The following is a 23,418-nucleotide window of genomic DNA, read 5'->3' as shown; positions in this document are numbered from 1 at the left end:
ATCTTTGTCTAGGAGGTAATTGAAAAAGATCTCCAAATAAAAGAATTTGTTTTCGACCAAACCAGCCATCATTACATTCAATAGTGTCATATTTTGGATAATCGAAGATGTATATACATTAAAATTTAATTAGATATCATTGATATTTTATCTATTATAAAAAGTATAACATCATTTAAATCCGCTCATAGAACTTTCAATACATGATGAGATAATTGTTTATATTTAGGAGTATGATCATGTTCAACAGATAATTGGAACAATCTGTGAATTGTCAAATCCGTCTATATTAAATGCTGCAATACTTGTAGGTGCTGCTAACAGTTTCTTTATTAAGATTTTGTTTTATTCAACATTTAATAGTCTTTAGAAAACTTTTTCCAGTATCACCTTTACCGCTATGTAATCGTAATTCTGATTTTAATTTAATTTTAATTTAATAGTGCTAATAATTCTATCAAATACTCTCTTTTGATCCGTGTTAATTTTCGTATGTTTTATGTTTATTTATATTCATTGATGTGTATGTTTATTCAGCTTCAAGACGTAATAAAAAAAAAATAAAATTGATTCTAATTCTATTTCTATTTCTATTTCTTATTCTATTTTTCAATGTATTATTACAATATTACTTACTATTATATGTGACACACGTTATATCTTCTTTCTTATTAATCAATACGTACAACTTCACATGAAGGACATCTGTCAAAGACATACCAAATAAAAAAAATGAGCGCTGCAAGAACTGTCATACAGAGATGTTCATTAGCGCCTCTTGCGACAGAAAAAAGAGAGTCACGGTCAACGATGACCAAAACGTTTCTTAAATTTATCAATTTGAACTTTGCGTCACGATTGCGTCGCGATATCTCAGTTTGTAGAACACGGAGAAAAAAAATAAAAACATTTTTCTGATATAATTGATACTTGATATATTTGATACTCAGCTATCGATTAAACATAGTTAAAACTTAATCGATGCAGTCATTGCTGAGATATGAAAATGTAGACCAAGTTCATCCCGGGGTCTCGCGTAAATAGAGCCACGGGCGTCTCGTCGCCGTTCTACGTGAACTTCGCTGCGCGTGAACTTAGCGTCGAGACACCACTCGTGTCTCTTGATTATTAGAATATTTTCTAATATATTTCAGTAACGTTTTTTTTTAAATGTATTATTCTCTTACACAGATAATCCAGCGTTTGACTAGACATCTGACATTTTTACTTCAAACAGTGTATAATCATCTGACGTTTGTTGATCGAAAAGATTGCATTACAATTGCAAAACGTATTGCAACAGTGTGAGGATGCATCAATCCCTCTTATTTGTTAAAAAAATTGATATGAATAATGATATGAATAATGATATATTAACCTATGTAAAATAAACAATGAATTTTATAATACGTTTCAGATTCTGGTCATACCAGTTAACCACCAGCTATTAAGGTTGGATTCCGTAAGCGCATATGCGCGCATTTTGTTGTGTGACATGAACTATAGATAAATACGCGTAATAAATGCGCGTATAAATGCGCGTATATGTGTTTTATGGAATGCAGCCTAAATATATCAAGAACAAAATCGTTTACTTCGAAAAATATACAGCCGCATTTACAACTCAAAAAAATAGAAAGAGTAAAGAAATATCATGGTTCATTTTTATATACATTAATAAATTTCGAGAATTTCGACAAATGCAAATATCGATTTATTTTTTAGAAAGAATTATTGTTATGTTTTACATTAAAAAAATGATATTTTTTTTTGAAACATTTCTTATTTATGTTGCTGAAATACAAAGTTTATATTGTATCGATAAGATTAACGTGATTCAAATAAGCAGAAGTTGACAAAATCTAGTGAATCAATAAAAACTGGCTACCGTGACGAAATTCTTATTATAGGATCTCTAACTAGGATGAACTGTAATAGCCAATTTATTTTTGATAAGAGCAAAAGAATGATTGGCTATCTATATATTGACTATTAACTTCCACCGCACAGCAAGCATTGTTACGTTCTGTATGCAAAAGCCATGTGGCAGCCATGAGAATGGATTTGATTTTCATTTATTTCAAAAAATCATAGATGTCGATGACGTGAGTAATTTTTCTCTGACATTTATTTTAAATAAATATTTAATATTTACTTAATTCTTAACATTTTTGAAATATTTATTCGCACTCGAAATGTTTAACGAAGAAGCGTTTAAGGGAGCTGCCCTGGCAAATATAACTCCCGTCGTCGAGGCAGCTCCTGTTGCCTGGACAGCTCTCGTCGCTGCGAGAGCTTCCGCTGCCGCTGCAACAGCTTCCGCTGCCACAGTAGCTTCCACTGCTGCAGCTCCCATCGCCGCTGCGACTCCTGCTGCTGGCGCTGTTTCCGCCGCCGCCGTTGTACCCATTGCCGCTGGAAATCGTCTAGGTAATTTTATAAACATCGTAAACATCAAATATAACAAATATAATAAATGTATATATATATATATAAAACTTAAATTATATATATATATATATATATATATATATATATATTGCGACCTGCTCTGTGTTCGTCGATCGCCGGTCTCACGAGCGGCGACTGCACGGTCCAAATCCGCCGCGCGTCCGCGCCTTCCGATCCATCAAAATTAACCAACACACAACAGTGACTCCGTATGATTCGTTACTTATTCGTACATAACATGGTTGGGCGCCAGGCCCGCAGGACGTGCCACAAAAGTTCGAAATTTTAATTGCTCGCGGGCAGAGACGCGACACACGGCGATAGATTGCACGGCTGCTCAGAAAGGAACTAGGGAAAGGAGAAGAGGATCCGATGATCAGGGGGCTATTCAAGAGATGAGAGAGAGAAAGGCCAATAATTGATTATAATCTTTAACAATGAGCATTTATTTGCGAATTCTTTGTGCGGCCTCGGCATCACAAGTTCGGTCTTACCGATCACGGCTGACCCGCAGGTCGCGCAACGTAAACAAAGACGACCGGCAATTTAGAGATAATGAAATCGCGGTAATTCGACAACGATTCTCACGTAAAATTCATTACATCGAGTTCCCGGAGTTCTCGGCGGGACCGGCAATATAATATATAATATATAAATATAATATATAATTTTCGACATGCAATTAGTCAGCGCAAATAAGGCATTAATAAGCGCGCGGCAATCCGCAGCCCGAACAACAACACGCACACGTTAAAGTATGCAACTGTAACGTCAGGAGAGCCAACGTAAAAATTTCTTTTCCTTCCCCTTTTCCCACCTGCGCAGAAGCGCCACTATTCAAGCCAAAGTTGGCAACAACCGGCTCTCCTGCCGTTGACATATCACGCGTTGCGCCTTACCGCCAGTGAATATACACTGTAATAAATATAAGTAATAAAATTAAATAATAATAATAAATAAATCATGCTAACAATGAACCTAAATAATTGTAAAATTATTAATACTACGATAAGGCTCGCGTTGCTGTTGCGCATCATCTCCAGTCAGCCGCGCGCTGATTGGTCGACCAACGACCATTATAGATATGTGCGTCTGGTCTAGCTTTATAGGCTATGACCGTCGCGAGCGCCACGTGCGTTGGCGTACCCACGCTACCGCCACGTTGCGCAACAGCGCCGCCGCAGGCACGCGTTACAACGCGCGGCCATGCTCGTTCACTCTTGTACGCGCCGTCGAGTAGTACACATCGTGCGAGTGTCAATCCAAATCCAATCCCAATTCCAATTCTAATTTTAAGTCAATTCTATTTCGTCTCAATCTAGTTAAGTTAATTAAGTGATCATTTGTATTCTAAATTTTGTATTGCTCTAAATTTAACCAAGTGTTACGCGAGTGTAATTCGATTCATGAATATTTGAATATAGTAAGTACAGTGTATTCGCCACGTGTCATTCATTGCATCATCCTTCCTATCGCCGCGAGAAATCGGAAGTGTTCGCGAGGCTAAAGAGGCAACGGGCATTAACAACTCAAACCTTATTTTACCGAATAATTAGCAGTTAAAGCGAGAATTCCAATCGTTTCCGGGGGCAAGGTGTTGTGCGTTATCCGCACTTACCACGAAGGAAACATTGGACTTCGAGCACGCGGTAATTCTAATCTTTTAATCTTTTAATTAAATACAATATACGCCTGGAGCCTCTGCCGAATGCCTAAAGCACGGAGGAATCGCGCGGGTCGTAACAACGCACTTCGGCGGCTTGAATACGACCTCCACGTGGCCGCGATTTACGATCATAACGCGATCATCGGCGAGGAAGTGAGTTACGACGGCGAGTACGAACTTCTCGTGCACGACCGCCTCTGGAGCGCCTTACCGGCCCCGTCCACCCCCGTAGCAGCTTACCAGGGAAGCAGTTTCGGACCACGCATCTCCCTCGAGGAGTATCTGCGCAGAGCGGACACCGAAAGGTAGGTGAAAATCATACATCAAGTTTTATTCCCGGTTGCTTTCGCGTTCCCATCTTGCATACGTTTCAGTAAAATATAGAGTATAAAGGAATTAGACGTGAATGAATATAAGAGTACTCGCGTTCAAGATTCTTTCGGGTTGCGTCACTCGTTTTGTTCGCGTCGACCGACCGTCGCATAGTTGCATCGCCCGACCGGAAGGGTTTTACGACCGACCCTTTTTTGCCGCCCTTGCCACTTTCTCCTAAGGCATGTAGGGTTTTGAGCCGGTTTATCGCTACGCACAGAAATATTCCAGTTTCGTAATATCATTTTAATATTGAATATTCGCCGCGTAATATTAATTCCCGTTATTTGACGTAATGTGCCCGCCTTGCTTTCTCGAGCCACGAGATTCGCGCACTCACCCGGCCGCCGTATACAGATACCGTAGGAGCACGGTGCGTTGCCTTACCACGTTCGGATATCGACGCGTGGACGACGCTATCGCCGAGTTACTCCCTAATAGTGCCGAATATCTTTGCTTTCGATGTAAGGAAGAAATACCAGAGGGAACTCTTACGTATCGTCTTGAATTGGCCCACGCGTTCCAGTTCGGGTATACTTCCGCCCGGGATCATTGCGATTGCTGCCGCGCTAGTCTTGTAATAGTCCGCGACATTGAGCTCTGCCCTGACTGCACCGAAGTTTTTACTGTGTCTCTAGAAGTGCTCAGGGAATTAGGCAACGCTATAGAGAACATCTGCGGGCGATACTACCTCGACGAGACCAATCCCGCTCCCGACGGCATCCTATCGCGCCGGCTAACCAACTTCTCTGTTGCACTGATCCGCTTACAGTCTAATAATCGCCCAACGTCTGGTTAAACACAACGTTAGCCGTGTAATTCACTGAAATTTCCTGAGAACTTAATAATTCGCCGCTGACATTATCGGAGGGGTTCCCGCGGATTTGAGCAGTATAATCAGGGTTTCGTACTCCTTAATTCCTTAATTCCTTAATTCTTCCGAACCGCTGTTGGCGATTTGCCGCTCGATCGCTGGCAGCGTCGCCGAGAGGCGAGCGTATTCCCGCCTTGGTCCAGTGCCACGTGGCGATTTGCTTTGGCAATCTCGCCACCGCCTGCGACGTAACACAACAAGCTAAATTCGATTGAAAGCAGGGTACCGTCACATGCACAACAACAAACAGCATGGCAATAGCGAAATCGCACGCCAACGATAATTCAAATCTACACGAATTTATTCTGAAACGACACACAATCGCCGCAACGATTCAATACGTAGATGTGACGCAGTTTCACAGCGCGATACAACAGTTAAGAGCCGTTGAAACGATAAGAAAAGATCTTGCGTACACTAATTACAAGCGGCAAGAGTACATTAACGGGTGACTTAACGTAGTCGCTGGAAGACGAAACGTTGTCCGAATTTTCCTCTATGGCAGGCGATCGTCACGACCATCGTAGGCACGGGCACTTGGTTCGTTATACTAGTTATCACTCACATAAACTTGCGCTATCGGCATTCCCGCGACGCTCGCTCGATTTGCCCGTCATTCGCGTGACGACGGAAGTGACGGCTTTACAAAAGAACGCTCGGCTCACTAACTACGTTGGCTACTCTCCCTCGCAGGTTGACGGCCCTCGGATTCACGTCCGTCCAGAACGAGCGCACCACAGTAAATGATTATCTGCGCCCTCACAGAACACACGCAGGCGATCGCCCGTCTCCCTCTCGTAATTTTCTATTGGTCGAAAATTGGCTAATTGCGTGGCCCTAATCGACCGAGAACCGCAAAGTCCTTGCGGGAAACTCAAAAAGCGGCGGCATCTGGGGCTCCTTTGGCTTCTTGGCTCCTCCGGCTTTGAGATCCTCACGTCTCATCCCACCAACCCGGTATCCTAGTCAGTTGCCGGGGCTCCTTCCGGAGCCTCACCTTCCGGGACATTTCGTCACCGGGGTCCTCCACGCATTGTTCCATGGGATGGCGCCTTCCCCGTCCTCGCCCCGCTCGCCTCTCGATTGACAATGATAACTTTCTCAGTTGGAAAAGAGATTCATTTAACAGCGGCACTTCCATTCCCGCTGACGTAAATGAGAGGGATAATACGACCTGCGATTCCAGCGCTTCCACAGCTGCTCCCTCCTTAGTTATCCTCTCGGCATCCGCGCATTCTTCTCCATCAGTGAGCGTAAAATACAGAAAGATACAGAAAGCAGCCGTCACTCCGCGTTCTGAAAATAATAATGCCGCACGCGACCGCGACAACAGGTCCGCTGGCCAAATAACAATCGTCCATTTTCCTCTCCCATCGGAGGACGCGGATCCGAGTCAACCTCCTTCGCGGTCGAGAGTTACGCTCCTTGTAACTGGCAGCTGCAAAGCGCCACGTCACAATGTATATATATATATATATATACATTAATATATACATATTATATATATATATATATATATATACATTAATATATATATATTATATGTGTATAGTTTAATTAAAATCTTTTTTTTAATTTAAATTTTTTATTTTTATGTTACAGAATGGCTATGACGAAGATCACGCGCAGAGAGGCGTGGGCGAGAGCAAAATTTTATGCAATTTTTATATAAATTAGCCTGTTCCGAGTATCATTTCGGGGAGGATAGGAGAAGAAGAGGAAGAGGAAAAGAAAAAGGACGAGGAAGAGGAAGAAGACGAGGAATAGGAACAATTAATTTATTTTTATTACTTATATTAGTTGTTTTTTATATACTTATATAAGAAACAATTAATTTATTTATATTACTTATATACTTATATAATATACTTATACTAATAATATACGTACTTTTTTCAAAAATATTATATATTATAAAGAATATAATAAAAATAAACTATAAAATTTATATATTCTTTATTTATTCTTTACGCGTTCTTTTCTTATCTGGTTATTGTGATAAATATTGCACATGTTATCGAATGGTTAAAACACTCATACGAAGGAAAGTAAGTGATCCAAGCTCGATTCTTGACTGATTCTTGGGATTTTTAACAATAAGAATTTCGCTGAGTAAGGAGTTAATCAAATAAATTGATCAATTTATTAAGATGTAAACGCATAAACATGCCCTTATCATATCGTGCTGGTGTTGGGATTTATATTTGACACATAACTTATTAGCATATATGATTAATAATTCATCATATCTCACAATACGTGTTACTATATCATCTCGCATTACTGGAAATACTGTATTCTTTAAAGTCTCATTTGCTAGTTGATGTATTGTGTCTGCAATTTTTCCTCCAATAGCTACAACATTTTGATTCTTTCGAGAATCTTTTTCAAAACATTTTCGAGCGTGATATCGTACTGCAATTTTGATGAAAAAACCTTTACACTTTAGACAAGCAGTAAAGTCAGTTGCAACTTTATTAACTTTTTCATTCGGACATCTACACACGATAAGTTGTCCAATATTAAAGTCAGAATTGGTATTATATTTGAAATTACCCATATTTCGTAGAGTATTTATTATTTTTCTTCTTTCCGGATTTCGTTTTAGTAGAATGATAAATTGTTTAACATCAGGTTCATCATAATGTACAGTTTGCAAATGTCGTGCGAGTTGTGATTGCAACTTTATACAGAAAATACAGCAGTTTCATTTAGTCGATTCTTTTTTAGTTTTTAACATACATTAATTCGTCATTGCATGAACCAACTGTATTAATTTGCGATTCATTGAAACTAGAAGCGGATGCCATTATTTGAAATATTATTTTGTGGAGATTCACTATTATGTGAAAAACTTCGTTCTGCAGATACATATTCTTCATCGCTACATTCTTTCTTGTTATCTAGTAAAAAAAAATTATTTAACCATGTAAAATAACAAATATAAGTGTGATAATGTAATGTTTAAAAATTAATATACCGAGATAGCAAATTCACATTATTTGTCGTTATTTTGACTATTAGATATCATTTTGACGAAAACTGATGTTAAAACGATCATAATAACAAAAAAAGGCAATTTGCTATCTGTAGTACATGTCCAATACAACACAAACTTTGCAGTTATATTGCAGTAACGTTATTGCAATCTTAGAATATTGCAGTTATGTTGCTGCAATGTAGCTGCAAGATCTGTGCTGTATATCGGGATGCTTATATATCAATACATAAATCTATATTATCATATAATGAATTACAAGAAAAGTAATAATGACGGTGATATTATAATAGTTTTTCAACAAATTTGAAGAAATGTACTTGTAATGTTGTAGAGTAAGAGCAAAGATTATGGAATATTACTATATGTTAATGATATTCAACTTTTATATATACAGCACAATTAGCATTATAAGACAATGTACTTATATATTTATGTAAAACCATTTACTTGTTATCCCTGTCTCACGAAACACCTTAATGTTTCATGAATATTGCAATTTATCTAATCAAATTATTTGAATTGGCATTAACACGATGGTATTGTACAAATAATTGCAATTATGCAATTATATTTTAAAAATAATCGTGAAAGATCATCAAAAATATATTTATATATTTTATTTTATACTCTTCCATTATAATATTATCACAGACTATTAATTTAGCTTTTAAAACGAAATAAAGACTTTTAACGAATTAAAAAATAATTATGAAAAATAATTTTCATATATACCATAAAATATCATATCATTGACAGTATGCTGCTGACATAACACAGGTATATCTCCTACATCAGCAGATAACACAGGTATATCTTCTACATCTGCAGATAACATACGTGTATATCTCTTATGTCTTCTGATAGCTCTTCTGAACATAAATATTATTTTTTGTAAAATAAATTAGATAGAACACAAAAACAAAAAACTTAATTACTACTAAAATATGAATATCGAAAACGCAAAAGACCATTATTTGCAAAGAGAAGATTAAATAATTTGAAACATTTTATTACTATCCAAAAATATTCAAAAATATTTCTTTGCAAAAAAAATTGACGTAACAAAACAGTGAATCTTACTTCGAGTGAAATCAATGTTACAATCTTATAAACAATAGTGTATATTAAGTCGCTACTACTATGTCTCTGAAATATTTAATTTTTTATATTTTGTTTCATGTCTCGTAAATCGATATGTCCTTATATTTCATTCCCTACATATTCCTACATTATATGCTTGATTATATGCTTTATACGTACCAATAGAATTAAATGTTAATTCTCTAACATTTCTTCATATTATCAGATATGGAACAATTATATGTAGCTATAAATATAAGAATAAGTAAGTAAGTAAAGAATAAGTAAGTAAGTTTTATATTACATAATAAATAAATTAAAGCGTATTTTACTAATTTCACAAATAAAACGTGTTTAAGATATATATAATCATTAATATATTATTATTTATATAATACTCTATCCAGAGCAACTAAGAAAGTAAATAAATATATACAAATTATTAAACGTGAAAATTTTTATGTATAGTGTATAATTATTACTCACAAGAAATTAAGATTTTCATATGTTCGTTTTCAGTATCAATATTTTCATTCGGATTAAGCAAATCTTTAAATGTTGTGTCAACATCAAACACTAAAAAATAGTGTACAAATTTTTTTATTGTTTAAAATAGATTATATTTAAAAAATTATTTTAGCATTATCATACCGTAAAATACTGGAATTTCATCATTTTCATGAGTATCACAATTTTTACTGCCCATATAAATTTCATCGTTCCTTCCATTCTCTTCAGCAAAAATTATTTTTGTATTAAGATAAAAACATTGTAATAAATTAATTAATATTGTATTAAAATTATATAGATATTATATCATATATAACATATCTATATAATAATTAGTATTTATGAGATAATTTAGAAAAAAGTAAATATTTATATACCATATGATATAAGTTCTTGCTGAAATCTTTAATGTTTAGAGACATCATTTGTCATCGTTAGATATTCTTTCTGAGAATTATTTTCTAAGTTAGAGATATTAATCTTATCGTTATTTGGATTATCACATATTATGGCTTTGTTTGCTTTTCCTGAAAAATCTAATACGTCTGCTTTTATAATTTACTTCTGATTATTATCTTATCCCTACAGAATTTTATAAAGTGCTTCTAACTGATTTACATAGTGCAGTACCATAAACATTTTCTGGACAGTTACAATTTGAACATATTATTTAAACTTTTATTCAAATTTCAATTTTTACTGCTGTTAATATTTGTTGTAGTGTAACAATAGTTTAAATAGAACTCATAATTCATATTCAATAAAATTGTAATAAAAAATAAGTATATACTTACCATTTGGTCGCTAAACATGATATTGCCCATCTTTTGCGGATGAAAAAACTTTTTCATCCATCCAAACAATAGTGTTCCATTCTTCCTGAAGTGAATCCAAATGTTCTCAAACTGCAATCTAGCGCCTCCTGCGTAACCCCGGGCGCGTCTTCGACGCCGCTTTAGCGTTCATTTTCGACGCTGCCCTAGCGTTTTCCGCGGGGCCTAGCGCGTCCTGTTTTGCAGGATGCTGCGGTTTGTTACGTCGCTTTAGGCGTGTTCTGTGTCTAGGCGCTTTCCGCGGGGTCTAGCGCGTCCTGTTTTTGCGGCGACGGGAAGGCGCGCGTTCTGATTATGTAGAATACCGCGCGTTTTGTCATTTCAGTATGTCGCGGTTGTCAGGATTTGACGCGTTTTCGACGCTGCCTCGGAGCATATATCTAGTCGTGAGAGGCATTTTTTTTCCATTCTTAAGAACGTGGTATATAGAAGAAGTCGCGCTTAACGGCGGCTCGTCTTCGACGATTCGCTTTTACGCACGTTCGATCGTAACGTGACGCATCACGATCTCGACGAGGATCGTTGCGAGTTGATTATCGAGAGTGGCGATAGTTTAGAGTGACGATAATTTAGAGTGTCACGAAACTATCGCGCCTGGCAACGACGAGGAGTGGATCGTGGTGAGAGAAGACATTCGCTGGAACGTGGCCACGTATCGCTTGCGACGGGAAATCGGTACAGAGAGCCCGCGAGAGAAACTGTGGATCGAAACGTTGCTCGCTCTGAGCGACAGAGCGATGATCTACGAGAGAACAGCGAGAGAGAAAAAAGTGTGAGACGTTAAATTCGTCGTTCCTACGGACGGTTGGGGTAACACTGTGTGGAAGGTTGCAATATGGAAAAGAATCGCGATCTTCTCGAACGCGCAGCGGGAGTTGAAGGAATGTGCGCCTATCGCGTTTGCAAAAGCGGGAGTGTATCGAGTGTCTCGAGGTTTTGAGAGATAGATGTAAGAATAGAGTCGATCCTACGGTTACTGGAACGATAAGTTCTCTGATCGATAAGTTCTCGAATAGCGCAGTTGGAGGGTGCGAGACTCGCTTTGAGTCAACGTTTTGGTTACTTGGGCGCAGGATACGACGGTTCGAAGGGATTCGAATGGGTGGATATCGAGACAGCCTTCGCGAACGCGTACGAACGGGTGCTGTGATAAACATCGAGTACGTCGAATCCCGACGGTTTCTCGAGGATGCAAGGGCCATGGCTCGAGCGAGTGCGAGTCGATCTCGATATGCATGCGTGTTTAAAGGTCAATACCGTTTCACGGGGAGTTCGTCGTGAATAATAAGAGCGCTGTTAAGAGCATTCACACGAGGAATCATCAGCTATTCGGTATGTCCGATCTATGAGAATGGTACGACGGAGATGTTATGAATGTTCTGACGTCGTTGGAGGAATTTCAGGAACGTGACAGCGGTTGGGCGTTACTTCGGATATTAAATTTGATGATCAATGTGAACAAGTGTAATCCTATGCACGCTGGATGTTGGATGGCACTTCCTCCGAAGATAAGATATAAGAGAGCCGTGATTAACGTACGTTCAAACGACAACGCGTGCTTTGCGTGGGCGGTAATAGCCGTTCTATATCCCGTTGATCTACACTCGGACAGACCGTCGTCGTATCCTCACTATTCGTTGGTGCTGAATTTCGATGGTATCGACTTTCCTATGACGCTACGAAACATCGCTAGGTTCGAACGTCTTAACGATGTGTCTATCAACGTATTTGCCATTCGAAAGAAAAAGGAGAGGAACGGTATCATGATGGTTCCCTTATTGCTACGGAAAACAAGAAGTCTACGCACGTAAATTTGCTCTATCTGTCGAACGAGCGGCGCGGTGATAACGTCGGTCACTTCGTATGGATAAAACCTGTCTCGACTATTAACGTCGCAAATAAACAAGCATAAGGAAAAAATATACATATGTGACCGGTAAGCGTAAGAGAGAGACTATGCTCGTCGCGAGATAAATTTTGTATTAACTATAAATTGTATTTTTCAGAGTATTTATCTACATTATTTTTACTCGAACGAGAAATTGGTTGCGCATAGCGTCGAGTGCGGAAGAGCGAACGACTGCGCCGTTATTCTTCCGAGCGAGGACGACGCGTTGCTCTCCTTTCACAATCACGACAAAAAGGAGAGACTACGATTCGTCGTGTATGCCGATCTGGAGTGCGTTTTAGAAAAGGGAGATCAACGGTTCACTGGGAATCTCGACGATAGATTCGCCTATCAACACCACAAGGCGTTCAGCATGGGATATTATTTGCGTAGCACGTACAACGGAATCATATCCGCGTATAGATCTTGCCGAGGCGACTGTGTCTCGTGGTTCGTCAAGGAGCTGCGCGTTCTCGCGTGTCGCGTGAGGAAGGTTTTGTGCGTACCGATGTCGGAGCTCACGCCGGACGAACGCTTTTCAAAAGGTGACAAATTGTCATGTGTGCGGAAGGAGCTTTGGGTCGTACGATATTCGCGTGCGCGATCACTGTCACCTTACCGGACGATACAGAGGACCCGCGCACGCGAGCTGCAATTTGAACTATCAGAACTCGTTCGTTATTCCCGTTTTTTTTCACAATCTATCCGCATTACGACGAGCATTTCATTATCAAAGATGTAGCGAACGCTTTCGAGGGTAGAGTCGATCTGTTACCGTTGACTAAGGAGAATTACATCGCGTTTTCGAAAATCGTCAACGATTCGGCGTATGAAAAATGGAAAATTGTGTTAAGCTACGTTTCGTGGATTCGTTTAAGTTTCTCAATACCAGTTTAGAAAAAGTAGCTTCGTATCTAGATCGAGAAAAATTGAGGATCGCGCGATTCGAATTTTCCGATCTCGTTGCGGAGGATTTCGAATTGCTCACGCGTAAGGGTGTATTTCCGTATGAGTACTATCGATAGCGTTGATAAACTATTAGAGACCGAGTTACCGATCGAAGCCTTTCACAGTTCTTTAACTAGCGAAACTGTGAGCGTTAGCGATTACGAACACGTGCGAAGGGTATGAGAGCGTTTTCGAGTGAGAACTCTTGGCGAGTACAGCGATTTATATTTGAAAACGGATGTGCTTTTCTTAGCGGATGTTTTCGAAAATTTTCGGGATACCTGTATGGAAAGTTACGATTTGAATCCAGCACATTATTTCACATTATCGGGATACACGTGGACGCTATGTTGAAATACACGAACATTCGATTCGATATGCTTACCGATATCGATATGATGATAATCGTAGAGCGCGGCATACGCGGCGGTTTGAGCCAATGCTCGAACAGATACACGCGAGCTAACAATCAATATGAATCGTCATACGACTCGTCTTCGTATCTCATGTACTACGATGTGAACAATCTCTACGGCTGGGCCATGTGCGAGCCCTTGCCGTATGCGGAATTTCGGTGGGTCGAGGGTCTCGATGTTATGTCCATGCCACCTAACTCCGATATTGGTTATATTCTAAAAGTCGATCTCAAGTATCCGCGATATCTTCACGACGACTACGCGGATCTTCCGTTCTGCCCGACGCGCGAGAGACCGCCTGGAAATCGAAACGAAAAATTACTCGCCACGCTGTACGACAAGTCGCGTTACGTGGTGCACTATCACAATCTTCAGCAATGCATGCGACACGGTTTACGCGTGACGAAGATCTATCGCGCGTTACGGTTCGCGCAATCTCCTTGACAGCGCGCGTACATCGAGCTCAATACGGAACGGAGAACTCGTGCAAGCAACGAGTTCGAGAGAAATCTGTATAAGCTGATGAACAACGCGGTTTTCGGCAAGACAATGGAGAACGTGCGCGATTACGTAGACGTAAGGCGTCGTGACGCGTTGGGACGGAAGATATGGAGCGGAGGCGCTGATCGCGAAACCGAATTTTCACAATAGGAGCGTCTTCGACGAGAATCTCATGGCTATCGAGTTGCGCAAACTCGAGGTTCAATTTAACAAACCAATTTACGTTGGTATGTGCATTTTAGAGATATCCAAGATGCGATTGTACGATTTTCATTACGATTATATGATGCCGCTTTAAATGCAAAATCATGTACACGGACACCGATAGTTTGATATATTTTCTGGAATGTGGGAACGTTTACGAGAATATGAAGCAAAATATCGTGAGATTCGACATCAGCGATTATCCCGACGACAACGCGTACGATATATCGCGCGCGAACAAGAAGGTTCATCTTTTGATGAAAGACAAGAACAACGGAGCGGTCATGACGGAGTTTATAGGACTCAGGGCGAAGATGTATGCTCTGAGAGTTCTGGGAAACAGCGGATACGAAGAGAATAAAGGGCGTCAAGAGGAGTACCATCGCGAAAACGATAACGTTCAAGGATTTCGCGCGTTGCTTGAACGAATCATCGCAGCAATCAAGACGTCAGGCGTGCGTACGCTCGATGCTGCACGAGGTTTACACCGTGTCCGAATTAAAGCTAGCTTTGAGTCCTCACGACGACAAGCAATATTTAATACCCGGTTCCACCGATACATTACCGTGAGGTCATTATAAGATACCGTTATTAGATACTAATGTAGTATAAAACTTTTACCAATGTAGAATAAGTAATACTGTACACTCTTTATTCATTACAATACAGCTGTTTTATGAATCCAAGAATTGTGTGTATTGTCTATTCCTAACCATTTGACGAAAACTCTATCGTTCTTTCTACGTAGCACTTTCTCTACGAGATAGATATCGGGATTGGAAACTCGCAGTAACTCGTGTTCGTAACATCCTCCGGCTATTAGCTCTTTACGATAGTCTTTCAGCAGATACGTCACGGGATTCGTGCGTTGCACCTTAGCGATTCGAAAAATCTCGGTTGTCCAGTTAGGCGTATATCCCTTCTCGAAAATCGTTTTGAACTTGCTGACGCGTACCGGATCGTTCACCTTGAATCTTGCGGGGGCTGCGATCTTCAAGTGACTGTATACCGTGGAGAGGAGTCTCTTAGCAATGGCGAGAGTTACGTCCGCCGTTCACATTCCGATTGTTCGATGCGCGCGATTGTTATACTCCGAGATTAAACGCGGTAGAGCGTTGAGCCATCTGTACGATTCGTTGAGCGTGAAGAACTTCCACATGTTGTTCTTGAGCGTGCGATTAAATCGCTCCACAACCGCCACTTTCATCACCGAGTACGTCGAGTAGTGACATATATCGTACTTATCAGTAACCGCTTTTACGAAGGCGTTGTAGAACTCTTTGCCCTTGTCCGTTTGTAGATTTCGCGGATGTCGAGCGTCGTCGCGAAATATCTTGGACAACGCCGCGGCTATCTCGCTTCCGTTCTTGCTCTTCAGCGGTACAGCCCACGCGTACTTGCTCAACATGTCGATGACCGTCATCACGTAATTGTAGCCTTTGTTTTGTCGCGTGTACGGACGCATCTCGACGACATCGGCCTGCCAGGTCGTCGTAACCGCGCACCACGACTCGACGACGTGGAAAGTTTCTTCGCGCGGGTGCATGAAACTCCTCGACGAGTCTCCTCTTCTCAACGCTCATCGCTGATTTACGAGGAGGCGCGATTCGCGTTGGTTTTATTCGTGCGTGTTTGCTCCTGTTCCTCGTTCCAAACGTTAATCGCGTGTTTCATGGTATTTCAAATATCCATTTTTAATGCGAGTAGAACTAGTAATTCGTTTATCGTTTCTCTAATCACTATTTTATCCATGTTCAACGAGGCCAACATCTTGTCCAGCGTCTCTCTCGTTACCGCTTTGTCCGTTAGTTCTCTCGCGATCCTCGTCAGATCTGTCACGCTACGAGATTCTCCACGTTCGTCGATATTCTCTCGCGGCTCGTCGACGACGCGTCGAGCTCGTTTCGGGATTTTTTTAGATTTCGCAGTGATTCCTCTAGGGTCTGCGTTCGTTTCTCCTGAGCGCCGAGCGTCTCGACGGTCTTTCGGATCTCGCTCGAATCTCTAGCTCGCAGTTTGTTCTGTTTTTCCTCCGTTCGTCCTAGCGCACATCCTAGTTGCAACATGGACAGGTCTTTAATTCGTTGGTTGTTCCGTTTAACGAGCGTTGTTCCATTTCCCTTTATTCGTTTATCGAGATCGACGAGCGACGTCTCTCTCCTCTCCTCGATCTGCCGCAATGATACCTCTAGATTTCGCGTTCGTTTCTCCTGCGTCTCGATGACTCTTCGGATTTCGCTCAGATCTTTCTCTCGCGATTCGTCCCGTTTCTCGAGCTCTCGTTCCATCGCGTCTCTCGTCTCCTCTATTCGTTTGTCGTGATCGACTCTCTCTTCTTCTCGAAGTGTCGCAGAACATCCACTTCGGTTTTTACGTCGTAATACGCAGGAGAATATTCCAAATTCGCTTGTTCATATCTTCCAGCTGTTTTCGTAACTCGTTCGTTAGAATTTTTGACTCTTCGCTCCTTGCGCGAAGCGCGTCGTCGACGTAACCCTTGGTCATCGCGTCGGCATCGTCGATCGGCGTATCTTGCGTCTGTTGACGTAGTCGTAGTCGTCCGGATTCAGGCAGAGCGCGCTGCGACGCACGTACGCCCGCAGGGATGCGATCGTCGAATGATCGTCAACGCACTGCCTCTCCAGAGACTTCCCGAATTTATTCACGGACATCATGCCCTCGCGGGTGACGAATCTACCATGCGCGATAATCTGCTCGTAATCTCGACGATCTGCGTATCGTATTTGAGAAACAATCTGGTTATGCGTGTCATAGATTCCTCTAATTCGCCGATCGATCTGGCCGTGCTCTCGTTCATCTCCGACAGCAATGTTCGAGTGCTCGCCGAGAGTTTGCTCGTCTTGGAGATTCTCGTTTCGGCATTTCGAAACGCGCTGTCCACGTAGATCTTCCTCACGGCGTCGATATCGGTTCTAGGTGCGACTAAACGCCGTATGGTTTTGTCTCTCGCGTCGTAGTAATCGTCACTTAGCAGAGCATGTTGTTACGCACATAGCGACACAGGGAATCGATCGACGGTCGCGTGCCCTATCGCCTCCGCTCCAACGGTCTTCCAAACTTGTTCACTACAACATAACGGGAATACCGATCGTCGCAAGCACGCGCCGCGTTTTACTCGATCGCGTCGATCTCGCGAAGCTCCTCGAGTATCGATAGAATATCTCGTTGTCGTGAGCGTCGTTGCCAGCTCGTCGAGAGGCATCGAGCAATCGAAGACGATCGACTAGCTCGTTGGGATCGTCCCAGTGAACGTACTCGATTCCTTTGTCTCTCACCCGCATAGCGGATGGAACAGAGTCGATCCCTTTTTTCTCGCTTTACCAGTACCAGCGCTACTTTTGTCTCTATCGAGCAATAGCGGCGCGATGATATGCTTGTATTTGAAACCTTTGTTTCCTAGAATAGGCATAAGCGCGTTGTGATCACGCCAATGGGCGTTCGTAGTCAACAGTATACTCTTATACGTTTGCTTGTCGTTTTCCGTGTATACGGCGTCGTCAGGAAGTCTCTTGAAGATCAATTCGTATAAGCCCGGGGTACCCGGATATCGCGTGTCGTCCACGATCACGCTATCGTTGCGGCCACATCGAATCGCCTGTTGCCAAGCATCGAGCAATCCAAGTCGAAGTACACCCCGTAAACGTGATCGATCTCGCTCTGTCTGTCCCCGCTTAGAAGCGCGCCCATATATTTGCGACCTAACAGTCCCCATTGCGCGTTCGAGATCGATTCCTCTGATTCGTTTCTAGTCGCGGGATTCACTGTCGCAATCAATGGCGATCTCGTTGAGAGAGGTCTCTTCGTCGGTCTCCACGGCGGCTCGTCTCGCGTTTCCTTAGCGCCGACGAACGGAATCGGGTCGATTCCCTCGGTCGACTCATCTCGCACTGTGTTCTCGGCGATTCGTTTCAACGGCTGAACGATCGGCTTGAGTCGCCTCTTCAGCGCGATCTCCTCTTCTATCTCGGTCTTTAACTCTCTGTAGTTTTTTACATATAGAGTTCTGAGTCTTCGCGATCTCTCCGCCATTTTTTCCTGCCGAACGACGTCCATACCAGCCGCAGCGTCAACGTCCATACTCGCAACAGCGTCGACGTCCATCCTCGTCGCACAACTGATCGCTCTACACCATGGCGAAATCATTAAATCCTCGTCTGTATCTACCGTTCCTTAACGCGCTGTCCTTATCGATGACTACGAAACCGTATTTGCGTTTCCAACACGCGCAACATAAGGCATAAAAATTCTCGTATGACATCCGTATTCACGTGCTCGTTGTAAACGTGCTTTAGGTTAGTGCCATCCTGCTTAAACAGAATCAAGAGATTCGCATTGTCGCGTATCAGATGTTTCGGAATTTTAGCGTATGTCTGACAAAGATAGAAACAATCGATGTTCGAGTGTCGACCCATGGCGAAATATTCCCTCGCGTTCTGCTTGTCACAGGCCACGTCGTCGAACACAAATATCGAATCGGGAAGCGCCTCGCTCGGTATGACGTCGCTATTATTCGAGAACGCGCGATAGCCGATCTCGTCCATCGACTCGAGCAGCTCCGCCAGGTATCGATACTTCGGTTGTTGCAAGGATTTCGAAAACATACACGTTCTCGAAGCGTGCGCCGTGCGGACTTTCGAGCATGCTTATCAACACATTCATTTTACCGCAGTTGGAGGGGCCGCAAATGATGCAACGTATCATGTTCGATAGTAAAGAGCCGTGTCTGCGCACCCTCTCGACCGCGTCGAGATTCGTCGAGCCTTACGGTCGAGATTGGGCATTCCTATAGCCGGCGATCGTCGAACGAATCGCATTTACGTGCGTTCGCTTCGAGGAGATGTGACAATAATCGCTCCACTTATACTTATACTCGGCGATTCGATCGCGCACAGTGATCGATATGTTTCTTCTATTGACGGACAAACGCGATATTCTCAATATTCTATCCGAACACTTATCCCGAAGATCGTTCTCATGCGCGATTTCGACAAATACGTGGAACTACTGTGGAACAGACTACCCGATCATCTGAGAGTGGATCCCGAGATGTTGTCGCGTGTGTCTGGAGTATTATAATCGTCCGTGGCAACGATCGGATATAGACGGTCCTGCGCCTCTTATCAAGAATTGTAACAAATGCTTAGAGGTGCAAGATTACTCGATACGGCGATATACGCGCTTCCTTTCGAACTACATATTCCCGGGTATCAATTTTGCGGGCCCGGCACCCATCTCGCGAAGCGATTGGCGCGCGGCGATCGAGGCGTAAACCCGTTGGACGCCGCGTGCCACGAGCACGACATCGCCTATTCGCGAAATAAGAAACTCGCCGATCGCCACGACGCCGACCGAGCTCTCGCCGAGAAGGCACGCGAACGTATAACGGCCGGAGATTCCACCGGCGAGAGAGCCGCCGCGACCGCCGTATGGGCTGCTATGAAAGCAAAAACAAAGCTAAGCATGGATTTGAGAAAGAAGAAGAAGAAGATGACAACGAGGAGGAGGAGACTTCCAACGGTGAAACGCGGAGGCTTGTTACCCATTTTTCCGATACTAAGCGCGCTCGGTTCTTTGATCGGTGACGCGGCGGGCGTCGCGAAAGCGGTGAACGCCGATAAAACCGCATGGCGTCAACTGGAGTTGCAACGTCACAATCGGGCGATGGAGGGTCACGGATTGCACCTAACGCCTTACAAACGTGGCAGCGGTGTGACGAGAAGAACGAAAAAAAAAAACAAATCGTGGAAGGAAACGTTAGGATCGCTCGAGTTACCGCTCTCCGGCATTACGAAGAACGAACAGCTGAACTCGGCGCGTCGTCTGCGAGTGCCCTTTTTCAGAGGAGTGTTTATGCGTTATCATCGAAGGCGCGACGCAACGAGAGCGGCATCGTGAATCTCGACGACTCGATGGGTTCACACTGGGTCGCCTATGCGAAAAGAAACAACGCAATTTACTTCGACGGTTTCGGCAATCTTCAACCGCCGAAGGAACTCGAGAGATATCTCGGCGGCGGCGTAAATATAACGTACAATCGTGGATCGTATCAGACGTACGATCAGAGCATCTGCGATCAGTTGTGCCTATAATTTCTCTCGAGGATCGGTCGTGATGTCGCTGAGCCTTTCGTTCACCGGTAAGAGTAGCGTCCTCACGGCGTGCTATTTTCCCGCCTTAGATCTGAGTGACGACGATTACGAGTTAGGTCTCACGAATTTCGAGACGTACAACACTATATCGAATGTCGATTCCGCAAATAATAAGTTCTATTACGACGACATCATGAAAACGATCATGATTCCCGAGGGTTCGTATGAATTGAGCGCGATAGACAGATATCTGAACGCCACTATCTCTAAAAAGCGAAGGATCGACGCAAGCAAGAGGACGAGCGACGATGACGAGAGCGACAACATCGTCTACGACGAGAGCGACGAGGGCGAGAGGGACGCGCAGTTTCTGATCATTCGCGCCAACGAGAACACCATGAAAAGCGAAATCAAGTGCGAGCATCAAATCGATTTCGCGAAACCGAACAACATCGGTTTGTTCCTGGGATTCTCATCGTCGCGCGTGTTACGACCGAACAAATGGCACACGTCCGACGGGCCCGTGAATATCATGGGCGTGAATATCATTCGGGTGGAGTGCAATATCACCGCGGATGCATACAGCAACAACGAACCGGTTCACACGATACACGAGTTTTCCCCGAACGTTCCTCCGGGATATAAACTGTCGAACGCTCCGACATCGATCATTTACTTTCCGATCATCACGCGAAACGTTACCGATATCACGCTTCGAGTCATGGATCAGGACAGGCGACCGATCGACTTTCGCGGAGAGGAGATAACGGCGCGACTTCACGTGCGACGACGAAGGCATTAGAGAGATGCGCGAGAGCGAAAGATGCTCGTTCTGAACGAGTGATACGCAAGAAAAGGAGGAGACACAAACGCTACATCCGCGATCCTACTGCAAAACGACACGACGAGGAAGGTGCGCGAGGGAAGAGCGAACGAGTTGAACACCGCGAACGTCGCGTTTTTAAGATCTTTAGGTTTCGTCATGAAGAATCGACATGGCGAGCGACATTTTAAGTATCGGAGGTGCCCCGATCTTTGACGATCGTATCGTGAGAATAGAAACCCACACTTACAATCCATACGCTAACACCACGTTCGGATACAGCGACGAGAATACGAATACCTATACAACAACAGGATCTGTACACGTTGCTGTGCGAAAGTTTTCTGTACATCGAGGGAAAGTTCGCGACGAGAGAGAACGCGAAGGAAGGCACGGTGAAGGAAGGTACTGCGAAGGAAGTTACGAGAGCAAAGCTAGTCAACAACTACGTCGCGTTTATGTTCGACGAGATTCGATACTCAATGGCGTGGAGATCGATAAGAACAGAAATATCGGGATAACGACCTTGATGAAAAACGCATCGTTAAGTTACGAGAGAGATAGAACTTTACAGAACACCGGATGGGAAATACCGCCTATAGCGTTGGACGATTTCAACTTTTTCATGCTTCTCAACGAGTCCTCGATTTCTGCGAAGATTACAAACGCATAGTGATGCCGCGCGACACGAACTCATTCTGATACGCGCTCGCAACGATAACAATTGTGTCATGGCGCAAGATCAGAGACCGAAGATCACGTTGTTGAGAATACAGTGGCGAATGCCACACGTGATACTGAATGACGTTAACAAACTGTCGCTTCTGCGAACGCTGGACAGCGGACGATATCTGAGCATGGGCTTTTGTTCGTGGGATCTGTACGAATTTCCACTGTTGCAAAGTACGACCAAACATTCGTGGGCGGTAAAAGTGGCAACGCAATTTGGAGAAACCGCGATACATGATCTTCGCACTACAGACCGGAAGAAAAAACGTACCGTCGGAAGACGTTTTTAAATTCGACGATTGCAAACTGATTAATGTAAAACTCTATTTGAATTCCGAGTTCTATCCCTATGACGATATGAATCTAGATTTCGAGCGTAACAAGTTCGCAGTGCTGTACGATATGTATCTGAAATTTCTAAAGGCGTATTACGGGTGCGAGACTTGCAAACCGTTCATGACTGTCACTAGATTTCTGCAATACGGTCCGCTCGTGGTCATCGATTGCTCCCGCCGGAACGAATCGATTAAGAGCGCCACCGTCGACGCGTAGAATTCGAATGCAAAGAGAACGTTTCGGCTAACACAACGGTTTATTGTCTCATCATTCATGATAGAATTATAGAATATAATCCGCTGATGAACGTCGTACGTAAATTCACGTAAAAAAAAACAGGAAACCGCGGTTTTCTCTACGCGATATTGATTACGAACGTATAAGGAAGAGCGGAGCGCGAAAACACAGGAAATCGCGGTTTTCCCTATGCGATAGCGATAACGAACGTATAAAGAAAAGCGAAGCGCAAAGATATCGAATTCTCGCGACAATGTCGAACGTACCAATCTTCGTCGATCTGCAAGGTTTTACCGTTCGGAAGAAATTTATGGTTAAAGAAGTGGCGATATTAAAAAATGGAAAAGAGCTGACTCATCGGATGTTTCGAGAAGCGATTCCCTGGAATCTTCTTACAAAGGCAGAAAAATCTAAAGCGTGCTAGAGAACCTCCAATTAT

At 42.8% G+C, this 23,418-nt stretch overlaps 2 protein-coding genes and 1 long non-coding RNA gene across 14 annotated transcripts in view; 2 read left to right on the top strand and 1 right to left on the bottom strand.

Annotated features, from left to right (window-relative positions):
- Positions 1-23,418, top strand: part of LOC105427296 (chromatin assembly factor 1, p105 subunit) — a 798,730-nt gene that overhangs the window by 687,781 nt on the left and 87,531 nt on the right. The gene's annotated exons all lie outside the window — the stretch shown is intronic.
- On the bottom strand, positions 1,826-2,685 carry LOC148936399 (uncharacterized). Its single transcript, XR_016139561.1, has 2 exons — positions 2,547-2,685; positions 1,826-2,426 (listed from the first exon to the last, which is right to left on the bottom strand). It is a non-coding gene; the product is annotated as an uncharacterized LOC148936399 (long non-coding RNA).
- On the top strand, positions 2,196-8,267 carry LOC148936398 (uncharacterized). 2 transcript variants are annotated; one of them, XM_089078333.1, is made up of 2 exons: positions 2,196-2,430; positions 6,966-8,267. In XM_089078333.1, exons 1-2 carry the CDS (start codon positions 2,196-2,198, stop codon positions 6,974-6,976), a joined length of 246 nt encoding a protein of 81 aa, XP_088934459.1. In that variant the 3' UTR covers positions 6,977-8,267. The 2 variants fall into 2 exon arrangements, with proteins under 2 accessions (XP_088934459.1, XP_088934458.1); XM_089078332.1 differs by lacking the exon at positions 2,196-2,430 and adding an exon at positions 3,320-4,422.

The sequence above is a fragment of the Pogonomyrmex barbatus genome, unplaced genomic scaffold (genome assembly GCF_055798465.1).
Source record: "Pogonomyrmex barbatus isolate J1 unplaced genomic scaffold, ASM5579846v1 scaffold22, whole genome shotgun sequence".
Classification (NCBI taxonomy): domain Eukaryota; kingdom Metazoa; phylum Arthropoda; class Insecta; order Hymenoptera; family Formicidae; genus Pogonomyrmex; species Pogonomyrmex barbatus.
Note: the sequence above shows the minus strand (reverse complement) of the source record. Positions and strands in the feature narration are given on the sequence as shown.